Source organism: Pantherophis guttatus, chromosome 9 (genome assembly GCF_059756535.1).
Source record: "Pantherophis guttatus breed Tessera chromosome 9, ASM5975653v1, whole genome shotgun sequence".
Classification (NCBI taxonomy): Eukaryota; Metazoa; Chordata; class Lepidosauria; order Squamata; family Colubridae; genus Pantherophis; species Pantherophis guttatus.
In genome coordinates, this window is record NC_142071.1 from 8,653,710 (window position 1) to 8,673,272 (window position 19,563).

General features: G+C 41.6%; 1 protein-coding gene across 5 annotated transcripts in view; it reads right to left on the bottom strand.

The window, feature by feature from the left end:
* EBF2 (EBF transcription factor 2) overlaps positions 1-19,563 on the bottom strand; it is a 280,406-nt gene that overhangs the window by 36,940 nt on the left and 223,903 nt on the right. For all 5 annotated transcript variants that reach the window (XM_087875582.1, XM_034436841.3, XM_034436842.3 and 2 more), the window contains exons 9-10: positions 3,935-4,065; positions 703-829 (exon numbers count right to left, since the gene is read on the bottom strand). In XM_087875582.1, the coding sequence (XP_087731708.1) occupies positions 703-829; positions 3,935-4,065 (258 nt within the window). The remainder of the gene's footprint in view (positions 1-702; positions 830-3,934; positions 4,066-19,563) is intronic.

The following is a 19,563-nucleotide window of genomic DNA, read 5'->3' on the forward strand; positions in this document are numbered from 1 at the left end:
ACCACCATCTCTAACAGAAACAAATTTATTTATTTATTTAATTTTATTTCTATACCGCCCTTCTCCTGCGGGACTCAGGGCGGTGTACAGCCAAGATAAAACATTGCATATAAAATTTAAAAACAATTTAAAAAACAATTAAATAATTTCGGCCCAAAATATTAAAAACAACCCAATTAAAACCGAATTCAATTCAACAATATTCGAATTCAAATAAACAAAGTAAGTTAAAAAAAATACTACCTACTGAACTTCAACAAAAATTATCTATAAAAAAAAATCTGTTCTGTTTTTACAAGGTTAGAAAACTTTTGAGAATTTGCAAGATCTTTTAATTAAGGTTACTTCATTCGGACTAATTAAAGGAAAGCTCGAAAACAAGGCATGAAAATCCTCATGATTTTTGTCTTCAGAACTTGATCCTGAGAGGAGATCTAACTTGGAAACACGGAATATAGTTTTTCAACAAGGACATCACATTCACCAAGAAAAACTGTAAACTCGTTCAGACATTATCTGAATGCACGGATAATGAAAAGCATTCTGAAAAAAAATATCATACAAACGACAACATTTGAAAAAAAAAAAAACTTGATTAATTCTTGAAATGAAACTACAGTTATAACCCTTAGTAGTTCAAGAGAAGGAAATAAATGAAGTCCTTCCACAGTCTCGACTTTGCAGTGTGATATTTTCACATACCTGTATAAATAAATCTACCAGGAGCTCCTTTGCAAAATTGTTTGGATTTGTACGATAATGTTACTTCAACCACACCAGGGATGTGTCGAGGAGGTGTTTGGACACGGATGGCATGTGGGGTGATCAGCTGAGAATAAAAAGAGACATGTTGAGACAGTTATGACCATTATGATTTTGCCAGAAAAGTAGCATCCATTCTCAGTGTCTGCCTATTGATGTATCTGCAGGTCAAAATTCAACCGAAGGGAACTTCCCCGGTATTTGAAAAAGTGCTGAGTTATTTGAGTCAGCTTCAGATAAGCGTCTCGGGTCAACAATTAAACAGGAAAAGGTTTTGCTAGTATAGAAAATCCCAGAAAATTCTCAGATGGGGAAATAAACAAATGAAATCCAAGAAGAAGGAAGGGAGGGAGGGAGAATGGAGGGAAGGATGGAGGGAAGGAAGGAAGGATGGAAGGAAGAAATGGGAGGGAGAGAGGGAGGAAGGATGGAAGGAAGGAAGGAGTGGGAGGGAGAGAAGGAGGAAGGAAGGAGTGGGAGGGAGAGAGGGAGGAAGGAAGGAAGGAAGGAGTGGGAGGGAGGGAGGAAGGAAGGAGGGAGGTAGGGAAGGAAGGAAAGAAGGAGTGGGAAGGAGGGAGGAAGGAAGGAAGGAAGGAGTGGGAGGGAGGGAGGAGTGGGAGGGAGGGAAGGAAGGAAGGATGGATGGAAGGAAGGAAGGAGTGGGAGGGAGGGAGGAAGGAATGGGAGGGAGAGAGGGAGGAAGGAAGGAAGGAAGGAAGGAAGGAAGGAAGGAAGGAAGGAAGGAAGGAAGGAAGGAAGAAAGAAAGAAAGGAAGAAAGGAAGGGTCAATGAGAAGCCACTTCTGTAAATGTCGAGAAAAATAGCCCGATTCTATCCGTGTCATCAACAGGAACCAATCTTGACATGAAGACATCTTTAGCTAATTAACTGTGAAGGGCTTGGAAATGGTTATTCAGGCTTTGCATATATCCTGATTTATTCTTACATTGTGCTTTTTGTACAAAGTAAGAGCCTCTGGAAACAATATTGGCCCAAAGCCAGTGGTGGGATTCAAATAATTTAACAACTAGTTCTCTGCCCTAATGATTTCTTCCAACAACCAGTTCACCAAACTGCTCAGAAAGTTAACAACCGGTTCTCCCGAAGGGGTGCGAACTGGCTGAATCCCACCACTGCCCAAAGCTATGCTGTGAACTAGTAGGTGTCACTAGTAGATCATATCACACTGGGGCTAAGAATTCTCCCAGCACAATTTAAGGTATTTAACATTTGAAGCCTTTTAAATGGTCCAGATTCTGATTATCTTGAAAGATTCATTCATTCATTCATTCATTATGAATCTGTTCAGGCATTAAAATCAAGGAAAGCCCTTCTGAAAATGTACTCACTTTAAGAAACCAGTTTCTTAGAAAGCATAAGACAATTCTTTCCCTGCGTTTCCATCAACCTACATAAAACACTCCTTTCTGACTCCTCTTTAGAATATCTGTTAAGGCACATCTCTTTTGCAATTGCTTTTGTTTTATCTGTTGAATTTGGGGTGTCTTTTCTTGCTTTTGCCTGTTTCTTAGACAAAGATGTAAGCGAGTGTTCCATTGGAATAGAAAGATACTAATAAAGGAGAGTAATTTGCAGCTCAGGGTTGACATGAGGGCTCCTTGGTGCTCTCTGAGCTTGCTTGTTTTCTTCCAGATGTTTCATTACCCAAGCTAAGTAACATCATCAGGGCTAGCGATCAGTGCTTTTAATACCTAAAAGGATAGGTCTTGAAACTTCAAGTAAATAAGAATAAAGAATAGTGTATGAGTTTGTGAGCATCCACACCTACAAACACACGAAGAGGAGGACAATCTGAAGTTCCAGATTGGAAATACTTCTGAAATACTTCTTCCACATTTTCCAAAGTAGAATTAACATAATTTGGAATTCCCCATGGGTTTTTCTTTTCGATTTTATATAGCACCATCAAAAATGGATATCTTACTGTATTTATTTATTTATTTATTTATTTATTTATTTATTTATTTATTTATTTATTCATTCATTCATTCATTCATTCATTCATTCATTCATTCATTCATTTATTCATTTATTTATTTATTTACCTTGAATTCTGACACTTTATGAATGATTCCTTTGACTATAACTTCTGGTTTTGTCAAGTATGCTTTACCCATGCACAGAAGTACAGGCCTATATGTAAAAGACAGTGTGTGCGCGCACACACGTGCCCATGCACATGGATGTGCATGCTATCTGTAATCACATCCAGATTGTATTTCATTGTTGTTTGGAAGATGGTAATCAATCTGAATGAAGGAAAGCATGGTCATTTGCACTTAGGTAAAGGTAAAGGTCCCCCTCGCACATAGGTGCTAGTCGTTCCCGAATCTAGGGGGTGGTGCTCATCTCCGTTTCAAAGCCAAAGAGCCAGACCCCTTTCAAAATGCAGGCTTTAACCACAAATGTCCTTATCAGCCTGCTATGAATTACAGAGATTAAACAAAGTCCGATAGCAACGTTTGCTATCTATGTGTGAACTTAAATAGGCTAAGGGAGTGGCCAATTAACCCCAAGCCTTACTCTCGAGAAGACCTCCTCCTGAGTAGCCACTCCTGCCTTTTGGCAGCCCTGCGTGCTCGAGCATTGAGAAGAGGCTCCTCCACTTCACTCTCTTCACTTGAAGGAGCCTCTGGAGGTTCTGAAGGCCCTGGTTGAGTCTCTGCCTCTGGCACCACATCCTCGTCAGCCTCCTCGCTGTCCGACTCGAGCGCCGGTTGCACAGGCTGCTGGCGCGGTACCACACCAGCCTCCTCGTCGTCGGGATCAGCCACAATCCATGCAGGCCCCTGGCGGGCCACAACACTAGGTTGGCAGAAGCTGGGACAAGTAACGGGAGCTCACCCCATTACACGGCACTAGGGATTCGAACTGTTAATCTGCCAACCTTTCGATCGACAAGCTCAGCGTCTTTGCCACTGAGCCACCGCATCCCTTCATTTGCACTTATATAAGATATAACTATGTAGACTGGACTCAAATTAAACAGAAAGAGAGCAATGAAGAAGGTTATGAAACTTTGTTCTACATTGATGCTACCATTTGCATTTTATTCTCTGAGAAACGATGAGGGCAATTCCAAACTACCTTGACTGTTCAAGAACAGCCTGGGGACGGGGGTGGAATACAGCTAGGAAGCAAGCATGCCTACCTCACTCCACACAAGCATGGTCCCAAATACGACTTGAAGCCCATCAAAAAAGTTGTCCCCTATAATGATCACCATAGCTCCGCCTGTGGTCCATCCTTCACTTGGACTAATAGCTTTGATGCATGGAGTGGCTAAAGAGAAAAGTTACAAGGAAAAGAAAAGAAAGGGAGAATAGAGTTAGCTTTTGGAGGAAGCTCCTATGAAGACTTATTTTGATGGTTCTATGGCTCCCAATTTCTCAGCTATCTTTCCCCCCACCCCCCACATTAACAGCAATGTAGCACAAGGCACGATGATACCTTTTACAGGAACTCTGTAAACATAACATTAAGTTACAAATGATTAAATATACATATTTAATAATACATGTGTTGATAGCAGCAAGAATTGTATTTGCACAATACTGGAAAAATGAAGATATACCCAGTGGTGGGATTCAGCCGGTTCGCACCTATTCAGGCGAACCGGTTGTTAACTTTCTAAGCATTTCGGAGAACCAGTTGTTGGAAGAAACCTCCTTTTGTTTTTTTCCACTTTACAGGGCTAATCCTGTAAGGAAGGTAGGAAAAAAACGTTCTGGTGTTTCTAGCCTAATCTTTATTGCCCTGCTTACAGAAACTGCCTCTGTGGTTAACCCTTATTACATTGTAACAGCTAAGGTGAAGCGCCCATCAACGTGAGTGATGTTGAGTTGGCCGTGCCCACACGGTCACATGACCACCAGCTGGTTATTAGGGCAGAGAACCAGTTGTTAAATTATTTGAATCCCACCACTGGATATACCTACAGATGAAAGTATAATTAGAAAAATACTAGACTGTGTGGAGATGGATAGACTGACATCAATAATAAAAGATAAGGAAGAAGAAGAAGAATATTTTTTAACATGGGATATGTTTTATCAATGGTTGGATAAAAGAGGTAGAAATTAGAGGATGAAAGATTACTGAAATATAGAAGTAAATGAAGTAAAAAAATTACTAGAAAAAGTATATTGTGGTATTTTAACTATGGATATTATAATTACTACTTTTATTACTAGTTTATTAATATTCTGTATAAACAAATTGATCCAGACAATACACTGTTTATTAAGCACCTATGTATTTTAAAGAAGAAAAAAATGTATAAATAAAAATCATTTAAAAAGTTACAAAGGATTAAACACACAAAACTCATGAGATCCCCCAACCTCGAGAGCTTCCTGTAGTCATGAATTGCAATTCATGAGACTTTAAGTAAGAATGCCAAAATCTTACACTATATGGCGACCAATTTCAACCATTTAGATTCATTTTAATCAACATTAGTTTGTCCTGGGCCCCTGAAGAGACTGTTGAGCTTTCTCGTCCTGAAAGATCTCAGCCAAGAAGATCTATCCCAAACAAGCTTGTTTAAGTTTGTTTAGCAGGGGTTTGCCAAAGGCAGAGAGAAAGGACGAAAAGAGTGCCTAAAACAGATGCTGAAAAGACCTTTTTTTCACCCCATGCTCTCTTGTTTCTGGATAATTTTGGAAAATTCTTTTGCCTTTCAGTGATTGTCCATCTTCTACGCTGTCAAGCATTTAGGACAATTCACATGAGAATTTTCATTTGGTTTCTATGGTTCGCCACCTCCCTGCCTACTTCTCCAGTCTGGGTCTGGGAACTGAAGCTTGGAGAAGTACTGAAGAGTCACAGTATGCATTTTGTTGCCTCGCTGGAATTAAGACATTGGCTTAACACACAAAGAGAAAGCAAGATTTCCTCCATCACATTTACTGAAAGGACCACAAACAACTGGGTTCATATAACACATTAAACCACAAAGAAACAAATTAGTGTTCTATGTAGCCAGGGAGAAAGAAGTCAGGTAAATTGGGATGATAAATGATGATTATGATTTCCTGCATTTAATTCCTATGAGAGCTTGAAGTGAGGTACATGGGAAGGATTCATGCAATTTGGCCCTCAATGAAATAGCTATGAAGCAAGGGATGGCAATGGTGACAATGATGAAGAGAGAGAGAGGGAGAGAGGCGGAGGGGGAGAGGGGGAGGGGGAGAGGGAGAGCGGGGGGGGAAGTCTTGCATTGAATTCCCTGCAACTAGGAACTAGATGGTGGAGTCACTAGTCCAAATTCTGTGCCTGAATTATTACATGGCACCTGTTCTGCATAATATCAATAGCAATAGCACTTAGACTTATATACCGCTTCACAGTGCCCTACAGCCCTCTGTAAGAGGTTTACAGGGTCAGCCTATTGCCCCCAACAATCTGGGTCCTCATTTTACCGACCTCGGAAAGACGGAAGACATGAGTCAATCCTGAGCCAGTGAGAATTGAACTGCCAAACTGCTGGCAGCCGGCAGTCCACAGAAGTAACTTGCAGTACTGCATTCTAACCACTGCGCCACCACATTGCATAAGTGTTGTCTTATCAAATTTTACTGGGAAGAAGGCACTGAATGATTTGTAAATCATTTGAATTATAAATGAAAGTGTAAATTACAGCTGGTAAAAGCATTTTTAATGTTACTTCAACCCTGGCAACTGTATATTGCCTTGCATTCTCAGCCTCCTAGCTTAGGTTAGAGGTGAACAAACCACAGCCTCAGGACTGCATGTTGCTCCTGAAATCCTTCTCCATAATGGCTCCAGAGACCCCTAAAAGTTGCTACCAAGTTGTAATCTGCTTAGTGATCGGATAGAGAAATGATTAAGCAGGATATGCAACGTTTCCTTTTAGTTCTGTTCCAGGGTTGGGTTCTAAATTTTTTTACTACCGGTTCTGTGGGCGTGTCTTATTTTGTGGGCGTGACTTGGTGGGGGGTAATGGTGGAGTGGGTGGGCATGGCCAACTTTTTTTTTTTAACTTTTAAAAGCATTTTTTCTACAACCTTAAGAGGTTGCAGAAAACAATGCTTTGAAAAGCCTCTGCTGATCAGGCAACTCAGCTGGGATCGTCAGAGGCTTTTCAAAGCATTTTTTTTACCACCTCTTCAGCTGAAGAGGTTGTAGAAAAAATGCTTTGAAAAGCCTCTGATGATCCTAGCTGAGCCGCGGGATCATCAGAGGTTTTTTTTTTTAAAAGCATATTTCAGCCGAAGAGGTTGTAGAAAAAATGCTTTTAAAAGTTAAAAAAAAGCCTCTGATAAGGTGGGCGGGGTAAGCGAGCAGCGACCAGGCCGGGGACCGGTTCAGGGGCATGGCCAGCCAGTGTTATTACCGGTTCTCGGAACTACTACAAATTTTTACTACCGGTTCTTGCGAACCGGTGCGAACCAGGAGCCACCCACCACTGTTCTGTTCTACCCATGATTTTTTTGAAGTGTGGCCACCCATTGCCAAGTATGCCTCATAGCTCCTCAAAAGTTACACAGGTAATCCTCAATTTATGACCACAATTGAGACCAAAATTACCATTGTTAAGCAAGACATTTGTTAATGCGTTTTGCCTCCATTTTATGACCTTTCTGGCCGCAGTTGTTAAGTAAATCACTACAGTGAATCTTGCTTCCCCATTGACTTTGCATGTCAGAAATTTGCAAAAGTTGATCACACAATTTTGGGGCAGCGCAACTACCCTGTTTCCCTGAAAATAAGCCCAATCGGGCTTTTGAGTGCATGTGCTAAAACAAGCCTCCCCCGAAAATATTTAAATGCAGAGCTGGAAATCAGGTAAGATGGCAAGAGGATCCCTGTTTTGCTCCACGTGCCCCAAAATAATAAGACCTCCCCAAAAATAAGGCCAAGCGCTTATTTCGGGGTTCAAAAAATATAAGACAGGGTCTTATTTTCGGGAAAACATGGTATCATAAATAGTGGTCAAGTGTCCGAATTTTGACCACATAATCATGGGGATGCTGCAATAGTCATCATATCATTTTTTTTCCATTGGAACTTCAAATGGCCACTAAATGAATGGTTGTAAATTGAGGACTACCTGTACAGCTCCCTTCCCAGGGAGAACACGCTAGCCTTTTTTAGTAAATATTTTTCACAGACCAATTGCGTTGCAAAGGTTAGTGAGCTACAACCAGTGCTGGGATTCAGCCGGTTTGCACCGGTTCAAGCAAACCGGTTGTTAAATCACACACACACAAAACTATCAAAGTGGATCCTGGGCGCTGCGCTGTGCTGCAATGGAGAAATGGGCAACGGAGTGGCCAGTGCTCCTCCTCCTTCCCTCGTGCCTGACGCTCCATTTCCCGTTTCTCCATTGCAGTGCAGTGCAGCACCCAGGATCCACTTTGATAGTGGGGGGGGGAGGGGTGTAATTTAACAACCGGTTCTCCCAGGGTCAGATTGGGCCATGTCTCTCATGACAGACAACCTGACCCTGGGCGAACTTTAGTTTTACATTATTTGAATCCCACCACTGGCTATAAGCCAGGAAACAGTATTGATTTGGACTAAGCCAAAACTCGAGCCTGCCTGAAGGAAAGAAGGAAACAGATCTGAGAAACATTTGTAATGAAATATGAATACTCTCAATGGTAGATCACGTGTATTTCTCTACAGAAATGCCCAAGGGTTTTAGGTAGCCAGAGTGAGAATTCCACCTGTGTCTCTGGAGAGTAGCTACCACTCATATCAGTCAGTACTTGATTAGACGCCTCGCTGAATCTTGAACTGGATTAAAGTAGCGATCAGCAAAAATAAAGGACTCCGCCAGGGAAGCGAATCATGGTTGCGATACTTGCCAATTTCATATAAAGCATTTACAGCAAATTCTTCTGTTTAGTTGCTTGCTCATTTCAAAAAAAGGCAGGGGTGCCTTCCAGAGGGAAAGTCCTCCCAAAGTGGCTGATACGGCAACATCATGGAATAAATCACTGATCATAAATGCTTCCCTCAATCGAGGAAATAAAAGTTATAAAAAGAGAGAAGGCTACTAAAAGAGCAGCAGTTTTTAAAACATAGCTCGAAAGGAAGATTTCAGAAATAGGTTGAGATTCCGTAAAATAGAGGTCATTTCTGATACATCGTGTTTTCTTCAGCAATAAACTCCATCCTAATATCCAGAATGACAGCTTAAACAACCCACATTGCTCAAACTTCGATACTTTCCAATAGCAGGATTTTTTTTTTAAAAGGAGGGTTTACTTTTACCTTCATATTTAGATTTGACTTGATTTTTAATTACAAAAAGACAACCCTATATATCACTTAGAGAATCCCACCAGACTAAAAACAATAAATACTTTTAAATAAAATGAAATGAATAAAATATTCATGCTTGGAACACATAAAATCAGTAAATAATCCAACTGCCTTGGCTCATCATCGTTTCTAAAATTCTGTACCATGGGCTAAGGTCACCACCCCAAAATACCAAAAATAGTTTCTTCTGCCTCTGCTGTTAATATCTTCACATTCTGTTAAATCGAAGAGACCAACAGAAGTTTGCATGAAAGTCAATCGCGGTAAGGGGAAAAAGTGCCTAGAAACTGGTGGGGGGTTTTTTTGTGTCTCCCAGGGTATTACACCTGAGAATCATCCATGTACAGTAAACGCAGAGAAATTCAACACAGCTGCTTCTTTAAATAATATACAGTATAGATAAACTATGGAATTTGCTGCATGAGATGCAATGATAGCCACCAAGTTAGAAAAAAATCATGCAGGATCTTTCTACCAATGGCTACAAGCCTTGAGGGAATTGCAAGCAGCAGAGTTTAATTATTAGCTGCTAGGGAATGGCAATGGAGAAGACCTATATCCATCTTTGCTGTAGACCTCTTCCCACAACAGGCTTATCTGGGACAATTAGGGACTTAATATGTTGTGATTAAACGACCCAGTTAGCCAATCCCCAAAGGAAGACAGTTAACCCCAAACAGGCTCAAGTTATGCAAGGTGAAACTAATTCCACCCACTCAGTTGTCACATGAAACATTTAAATCCTAGTCTACTAAGAAAAACAGATGATGAAGAAGAGTTTGGAAAAGTAGATTAGATTAGATTAGATTAACAGAGTTGGAAGGTACCTTGTAGGTCATCTAGTCCAACCCCCCCACCCAAGCAGGAGACCTTACACCATTTCTGACAAATGGCAGTCCAATCTCTTCTTGAAAGCTTCCAGTGATGAAGCTCCCACAACTTCCGAAAGTAACTTCTGTTCCACTAGTTGATTGTTCTCACTGTCAGAAAATTTCTCCTTATTTCTAGGTTGAATCTCTCCTTGGTCAGTTTCCATCCATTATTCCTTGTCTGGCCTTCAGGTGCCTTGGAAAATAGCTTGATCCCTTCCTCTCTGTGATAGCCCCTCAAATATTGGAAGACTGCTATCATGTCTCTCCTGGTCCTTCTCTTCATTAGACTAGCCATGCCCAGTTCCTGCAACCGTTCTTCATATGTTTTAGACTCCAGTCCCCTAATCATCTTGGTTTCTCTTCTCTGCACTTGTTCTAGAGTCTCAATATCTTTTTTTTATAGGGTGGTGTCCAAAACTGGATGCAGTATTCTAGGTGTGGTCTTACTAAGGCTTTATAGAGTGGTATTAGCACACTTCTCCATTATCAAATTCACTTCTAAGACCTAGCAGTACAGATCCTTCTTTCAAATTCAGAGGAGTTGCAGCAAGAAGATCGTGCTATAATTATAAGACTGATGTCAGGAAACCTTTCTAATTTCCTTGTGGTATAAAAGTTTATAAGACATTTGTTAGCAGAAGCAGTCAGAGATAGACTTTATATTCCCAGAATGGAATTCCCAAAAGGTAGAATTGAAAGGTAGAAAAGAATTGAAGCTTCTTGGATGAGAAGCAAAACATCTTCAAGGAAAAATAAAGAAAGTCCAGTTGTCTCTTGAAAAAGCATCTTTGAGACAACCATGACCTGGATGACTAAGAATCTCCATAGACTCCATTGACTTATTTTGATTGCGTATGGCCTGAATCACTAGTAAGGAGATCTTGCTGCAAGAGGAAACAAAAAGTACAACAGTATTCTTCAGCCACAAAAGCACAACAAAATTAAACTAAATGCAAAGAGCCCTGGTGGTGCAGCAGACTAAAGCACTGTTATTAACATCAGCTGCCTGCAATTACTGCAAGTTCAAATCTCACCAGGCTCAAGGTTGACTCAGCCTTCCATCCTTTCTAAGATAGGTAAAATGAGGACCCAGATTGTGGGGGCAATAAGCTGACTTTGTATAAAATATACAAAAGTATGAAGGCTATTGCTTAACGCACTGTAAGCCGCCCTGAGTCTCCGGAGAAGGGCGGCATATAAATCAAATCAAATCAAATCAAATCAAATCAAATCAATGCATGATTAGCCCTTAGAAGGGGGCAAATGACGACAGGTAGATGGTGACATCATGCAAACGAACAATTTACTTATATCAGATATATATGACCATTGCAATTAACTACATAATTGCAATGTTTGCGCACAGACTCAATGTCCTCTTGATGTTATGGAGGCTTGTTACAGACGCCTACACCACCATCTTGCAATCAATAGGCCACAATTCAACTAGAAGCCGCAGAAGCAATCCATTTAGGATGGGGAAAAAAACAAATGGTAAATGAATGCAACCTTTTTATTCATGACTGCAAATCTTGGTGGAAGTTAACCTGAATGTACTTATTAGTTACTTTAGTTTTTTTCCCCCAGAGATACACTTTGATCTTTTTGATATATGACATTTATCCAGTTTGCTTGATTTTGGTTTAGTCTTTCACGTGAAGTCAGCTACTATGGTTTACAACCAGTGGTGGGTTCCTCCCGGTTCGGTCCGGTTCGGCCGAGCTGGTAGCAGTGACGATATGACGTCACTGAACCGGTTCTCCCCCCCCACCCTCCCACCCCCCCATCCACCCACATTATTCTTACCTTTTATTTGGTCCCACCCCCAATCTATTGCTGCCTCCTGAGTCCCAGCTGATGACTAGAGGGGAAAAAAATGTTTAAACTCTTGCCGCGGGGCTTCAAAGGGCTGCCCTACAGCTGATCAGTGTTAAAAGCAAACAAATGAGTCGGGTCGTAAATGCGAGGACTGGTCGTAAGTGCGAGGACCTTCCAGAAATGACTCTGACCAGCTAGCCACGCCCACCTAGTCACATGACCTCCAAGCCACACCCACAAAATAAGCCACGCCCACAGAACCGGTAGTAAAAAAATTTAGAACCCACCCCTGTTTACAACCTATGGTTGATGGCATGTAAAAAGGGCGGTCATTGTTTTTAAGTAAGTAAACTATGATTACGTACACTATGATGTGCAAACTCAGCTATTAACTGCAGTTACATACTTCCAGTTTTCTCTTGACAAAAATACATATTTTCCTGTTTTCTTCGTTCTCCTCTTCTCTCCTTTTCTCCTTAGCATGCTCTTCCTCATGATTAAAAAAAATGCTATTGTCTGTCTCTTTGAGTAGAGCCCAAGTTTATTTGTCATAATCTGATGGCTCCTCGAATTGTTTTGATTAAACAGAAATATTTCTTTTTCCTCCAGTGCTAAGTGTTGAAAACAAGAGTTTTGCTGATGGTTTGAATGTAGTGAAAATCCTCCCATTTCATCCCAATTTAACTCACGCTAAGCACGCCTGGTTTTTATAAGATAGGGTAAAAAAAAAACCCCATATTTCCCCCCCTCCCTTCCCATCCATTCAAGGCCTCTGGACTATACATCCCATCAAGATCCCAATATGGTTTTCCAGTCCATAACCAAAGTCAATCCATCACTCGATTCCCAATGTTGACAAGGTCAAAGGTGGCAGGGAGGTTTGGCAGAGTTCCAAAACTATAAGACTCCTTTGAACAACCAGTCAATCACATTCAATCAGTCAAGGAAAAACTGGAAAGTTTCGTAGGCTTAGAAGCTTGGGAGTATTCTTCTACCATTTCACTGCCCGCTGGGGGAGAATTAACACTGCTCTGAATTCTTCACTGATTCAATCATTTTTCTTCCAGTTCATTAATTCTGCTCTAGGTTGAGGCAGGGCACATTTTAACAGGGGGGGGGGAATGCAACAAAACAAGCCTAATGAAATAATAGACCAACTTGTCTCTTTTAGTAACGTCACAAAGCCTTCTCACTTTCACTCGCTACAGGGAACGGCCCAAAAGGGGCTTCTCCGGGCTTCTTTTTTTTTTTTTTAAGAAAAAAGAAAAAAAAGGAGAAAAAAAATACTGGTGCCAGAATGGGGCTTGGCGAGAGTGGAGGCGATTATCCAATTTGAAGCTTAGCAGATCCAACGATTTGTAATTGCTTGAAAATACAGCCTGCAGACGACGGACGATGCCTTGCTTAGCCAAACAAACGAAAATCAATTAGTGTCAGTTTCCCTTCTGCGCATTGTTATGTTTCGCGCCGTTTGTTTAAGTGAGTGGCTGACACTTTTTCATACACATCTTGCATGGGTCCCATTTCTGTTTAACTAAGATGTCAATGAGGCTTGATTTGCTCGAAGATCAACTCCAGCCCAGCTGAGCTGAACATTTGACGTTCCCTAGCGTAGTATATATGTAGCATGTCGCCTCTTGGCTCTTCCAAATTCAAGGAGGAGATTTCAATAATTTCTTAACGCATGTCCAATGAAACTGTTTTGCCTTACCTACGTGTCGAGATAAGAGATTAACACTAAGTGCAATGTCGGGTCTGGTCCAACTACTAATGTACAACAGTGACCCAATAACTGAATGATAAAGTGTTTGATCCTCGAACTCAGGACTTGCTTCTTGTGTCAAGTTATGAAAATCTGTTTGCATGGGTGTCTTTCTTGTGTTAGCATCTTTCATGTTGCAATGATGCAAAATTTGTTCAATTTTATCTTCTTGTGAAAGACTAAACCCCTTCTGTGTCTTTTCAATCTGAACACCCAAATAAGTGCTAATATGACCCAATGATTTCAATGTGAAATATTGATCTGTCCCCGTACACACACACACACACAAACACAGCCAGCCGAGGGTTAAGAAAGTACTTGGCACGCACACAGGTCGTTATCTCAAACTTGGCAGCAATATAATCACCGTCTGCCAAGAGCTTTTACTGCAACAGATAACATAAAATTACATACGCATTGCAAACAGTCCAGCAAAACAATATCCCTTTCGGCAGCTTCAGACATTGTTCAAGTGACTAGCCAAAGTTCGTTTTTGTTCGTCACGGAGTTTTGCCAGCCACCACCCTCTCTTTTATAGTCTCTGGGGTGTGGTCCAGTGACTCAGTTCTAATCCCTAGCACGCCTCCTTAACTGCTGCAACCATTTATCACGCCTTTGTTGGCGTGCATCCAGGAATGACGGCTCTCCTTCGCTCTCATCCGAGACACCTGGCTCCTGGCTAATCTCCTCTCCCTCGGCCGGCACCTGAGACAGTGCCAGAAGGGAGGGGCCTGGAGAGGGAGGCCTGGCTGACTCCTCTTCCTCATGTTCGGAGCTTTCTTCCTCCGATGAGATAGGCTCAGAGGGCGGGGCCACAACAAATATCTCTGCAAAGCTTTAGCAAAAATTTCACCCATTTGCTTATTTGGACCAATATAAACAATATCATCAACACAAACAAGAACTATCTCATTTGCATTGTTAGATCTTTTTGTGAACACGCACTCATCAGTTTCGGATTTAATAAAGCCCATTGAATTTAGTTTGTCAGTAAGACATAAATACCACATTTATGGTAGGAGGAGAAAAGTCAGGGGCAACCCCAAGCTTCTTTGGCACAATGGCTGCTGCAAATTCAGAGGCTATCGACTTTGTCTACAAGAAATATCTAATTAAGTGAGTAAGATAACAGTCCAGCAGATGGAGTTTAGTCACGGCCAACAAGCCAAATTCTTGCTGCTGAAGTGCACAACTGAATGCAAAAAAAGAAGATTGCAAAGTGAAAGGAGGGAAAGAATTGGGTCACTTCTGAATATATCTCCACCACTACTGGGCAATTATGAACTTGTCACTGGGGAACTGTTTCTTTCCTTGACCCTCCAATGCCCAGAATTGAACTACGGTAGCAGAGAAGTTGTGTGATTTTTTTATTTTTATTTTTTTTGGATTGGATGCAGACACCACCTTATTCCAGTCCTTTCCTTACATGGCCCAATATCACAGATACAAAAACTGGACTCAGATAGAAATGCTGTGATTTTCATTATTTTCACAATGCTGTGGTTTTCACAGTTTCCCAAAATCCTGGCGTAGATGGATAAATTGTCCCATTCCGGATTACTAAGACATATCTGTCCTTGTGCTATACTTGCCTTGTTTTGCTCTCATCTTCCTTTGTTTAAATGAGAGGAAATTATGCTGATTTTAGACAAGAACTGACTTTTCTGATGGGTTAGAGCAGTGTTTCTCAACCTTGGAAGCTTGAAGACGGGTGGACTTCAACTCCCAGAATCCCCCAGCCAGCGCTGCTGGCTGGGGGATTCTGGGAGTTGAAGTCCACCCGTCTTCAAGCTTCCAAGGTTGAGAAACACTGGATTAGAGCAAGTGGGAAATCTGGGGGCTTCCAGGTCGCCTCTAACTTCATTGTCAAATTTCACGTTGACGGGGTAACATTTAAGTACTGAGATACAAGTTCAAAGAGAGCTCACACAGTTTTAACAGCAAAAGAAAACCTCTCTCTACAAAGCAGGAAAAAAAACTCCTGCCCTGTCCATTTGTATGGTATGACCACAAAGATTTGCCTGGCCTGATTGATACAATTATGGTGGTAATACCAGGGGACGTACAAACACTGAGCTTGTTAATCTAAGCCATGGTGCAGGTGGATTTGGGTTTACTACAGTGTGGAAGCCAGCCATTTCAATTTGCAAATCATAATTTAGGGCCTCACACCAACCATCAACATAGTCTATTCAACCCATCATGCGTCATTAAGCCCTGGGATATGTGAATTTAGATACTGTTTTCTAAATCATGGCTTATAGTTTAGTATCACATATAAAGTAGGCCGCTATGGCTTGTTTAACAAATCCGTGGTCTGGTTTATGGAATGCACACAACTCAAGAAGCTCAGAGTAACATGCGTTTCTCGGTTGGTACCAGACTGTGAGCCAGGAGTTGGGAGCCCCTGCTCTAAAGGAAGCCTTAACATATAAAATGTTAGGGCTTCCTTTAGGAAGGACCTGGTGGCTCAGCAGATTGATAGCATTGTGATTAACACCAGCTGTCTACAATTACTGTAAGTTCGAATCCCACCAGGCTCAAGGTTGACTCAGCCTTCCATCCTTTCTAAGGTAGGTAAATTGAGGACCCAGTTTGTGGGGGCAATAAGCTGACTTTGTATAAATATACAAAAGTATGAAGGCTATTGCTTAACGCATTGTAAGCCGCCCTGAGTCTCCGGAGAAGGGCGGCATATAAATCAAATTAAAAAAAAAAATGTGAGATGAGACCAAACGTGATTGGCAGAGAGAAAGAGGGAGAGAAAGGAAGTGTCTGTTCAGACTCATTTTAGAACAATAGAAACTGAGTCACTCAGTCAGAATAAAGCTGGAAGGGACCTTGGAGGTCTTCTAGTCCAACCCCCTGCTCAAGCAGGAGATCCTATACCTGTGATGGTGAACCTATGGCACAGGTGGCACAGGTGGCATGCAGCATCCTCTCTGTGGGCATGCGAGCCATGCACGAGCACCTCCCACCAGCCAGTTGGTCGTCAGGTCTCTACCGTGCATGCGGGGGGCTGCATGCAGGGAGCAGGGCATGTAGGGGGGCGCACACATGCACGGGGGGCATGCGGCATGCGGGGAGGCTGTACACATATGCCCGTGGGGGCAGGGTGCATGCATGGGGGCAGGACACATGCATGGGGGGCTGCACATGCATTACATTTTGGGGGTTTGGGCAAGTATGTGCTTATTCGCGCACACGCATGCTTTGGGCACTTGGTCTGAAAAAGGTTAGCCATCACTGCCCTATACCATTTCAGACGAGTGACTGTCCAGTCTCTCCTTAAAAACCTCCAGTGATGAAGTATATGGCAGAAACGTATAGCTGCAGTTTGCCAATCTTGGCAGGCATAGAATAGAATACAGGACAAGAAGGAATAAGTCCCATGTGGAAGGGTCTACACTCCTGGTCCCACATGATGAGAACTAGGTCCAGGACTGGAGACCAAGCAAGTGGTAAAGAATAGGAACTGAGTCAGCTGTGATCCTTGGGGTTGGTTTTGAGTGCCTGCCTTTGGGCTTGTCCTGCTCAAGCATTGTCGGTCTTCTCAAGTGAACGAGATAGGAAGCATGACTAGATGAATTAATTCTACTTGATTGTGAGGCAGCATTAACAAAATCTCGCCAGCCTGAAAGTGCATACTTCCTGCTGCCACTTTTAACTGCTTTATCCACTAGGGTGGGTCCCTTCCAGTGGTGGGTTGCCCCTGGTTCGGACCGGTTCTATAGAACCAGTAGTAAAACTGGCAGGAGGCTCCGCCTACCAACCACGACATCATCAGGAAGCTTCTGCGCATGCGAAGAAGCACGCACAGGCGCGCGAGTGAAGCGTGTGTATGCAGCCCCATTGCAAACCAGTAGTAAAGGTAAGTAGAACCCACCCCGCTCCCTTCCTAAATTTCTTCCTCTGTTAAGCCACTGGGGGCTTCCTGCCTCTCTTGTCTGATTGCTTCTTAGGCAGCTTCTCTGTCTTTCATTCCCCAAGGTCATCCACACAGTCCATTACAAGCAGAGAGCCATTTCTTTCTCTATTTCTATTCAAGAGACACAAAACTTCAACTTTCCTAAATATGGTTGTTGGGCTGCCAAAAATGACTCAGAGGTCCATGAGACTGGGCCCTGATATCAAATAAATTATACCAGTGTTCTACTTTATTAAAAAGTAGATAACTAGCCAAAATAAAATGGTGGGGAAAATGATTTGCAATAACTATTTTTTTAACATATTTTTTTTCTGGGTATATTTTTTAATTCCGTAGAAACTGTTATGCTAATGTATGAAAAAGCTTTGACGCTGTGGCCCCGACTACTGAACTGGCCCTCCTATGTGACAAGATGAAGTTCAAGTTAGTATGATGTTTAAATATGAACAAAGAATAATGAAAGATTAAAGAATTAAGAATTAGGAAAGTTTAACGATAGACAATGATAGCTAGTCATAATAATACTATACAGTATGTCCAGAAGATAACAAGGATAGTAAAAGGTTGGAGGCCGTAGTGGGTTTCAATTCCGTTTCTTCTTACTTACTTCTTAATTTGATTTATATGCCACCCTTCTCCGGAGACTCAGGGCGGCTTACAATGGGCTAAGCAATAACCTTCATCCTTTTGTATATTTATACAAAGTCAGCTTATTGCCCCCACAAACCGGGTCCTCATTTTACCCACCTTAGAAAGGAGGGAAGGCTGAGTCGACCTTGAGCCTGCCGAGATTTGAACATGCAGTAATTGCAAGCAGCTGGTCTTAATAACAGGGTGCTTTAGACCACTGTACTACCAAGGCTACTGGTTTGCTACTGGTTCACTCGTGGGCATGCACGCACAATGTTTCTGCACATGTGCAGAGACATCTGGGTGGGTGGGTGGGCGGAACCGGTAACAACCCACCAATGGTTGGAGGTCAATTCTGATTAGAAAAGCTGGAAGTAACCAGTTATGCATAGCCTGAAATGAGGGATGATTAGAAAGAAATTTGGAAGACATCTTCAGACATTTAAAAGTTTGTTGGAAAGTCGATGAACTACATTTGATTTATGCTGAGCCATGGTATCCTTCCCAAGATGATATTTCCACAACTTTCCTCATTTCCAGACAGAGAGCCCATCCATATCTTTGTCTTGGTCACCCCTTGACCAAGGCTGTAGTTTTCTGATATGTTCTTAAACAGGATCATCAGTTTCAAATTAGAAAACAAGATATAAATTGAGAGAATTTCCTGCGGGGGTAGAGTTTTTGGGATGACTCAAACTGCCTTGGACATTTGGTATATTGCACACATAGGCTTGATGATACCTTCTAGAGATGTGCAGCTACACATTTCCTTTATCAATGAGATGATGGACCATATCATCTTTTAAATCATTTTTAAATTTTATATTTGTGTGCTTTTACTTTTGGCTGTACACCTCCCTGAGACCTTCGGGAGAAGGGCGGTATATAAATTGGAATAAATAAATAAATATAACTTGGGAGTTCTTCAAGATAGATTTCAGGAAAATCAAGCTTCTCAAAGTATAGTTCTAGCATAAACCTAGCATTGGATATACAATGGTACACAAGTTGGTACTGCTTTGAACCTCATCGAATTTGGTACTCAATGCATTTTGACACAAAAATTTTGCCCAGTACTTATTGATTGTTTGGTACTCGACACAGAAGCTAAAAATCGGTGTCAGCTGCCTTGTGACTCACTACATTATTCCTTATGGGAAAAATGTGTTTGATGCTCATTTTTGATACTCATCACACCTCCCAGAACCAATCGATGAGTACTGAGGTACCACTGTATATCCAAAGTAGACATACAAATATGTTCACCAATAAATACTTCTACAGTATTCTTTATGTTCTTAAAATGTCATGCATTCTGGTGAAACGTAAAAATAGTGCTCACTAAGAGCATTTGTTTGAATGTATGCCCACCACTTTCATGACCAGGAGGACTAATAAGGCACTCTTGATAAGAAAGAAAGAAAGAAAGAAAGAAAGAAAGAAAGAAAGAAAGAAAGAAAGAAAGAGAGAGAGAG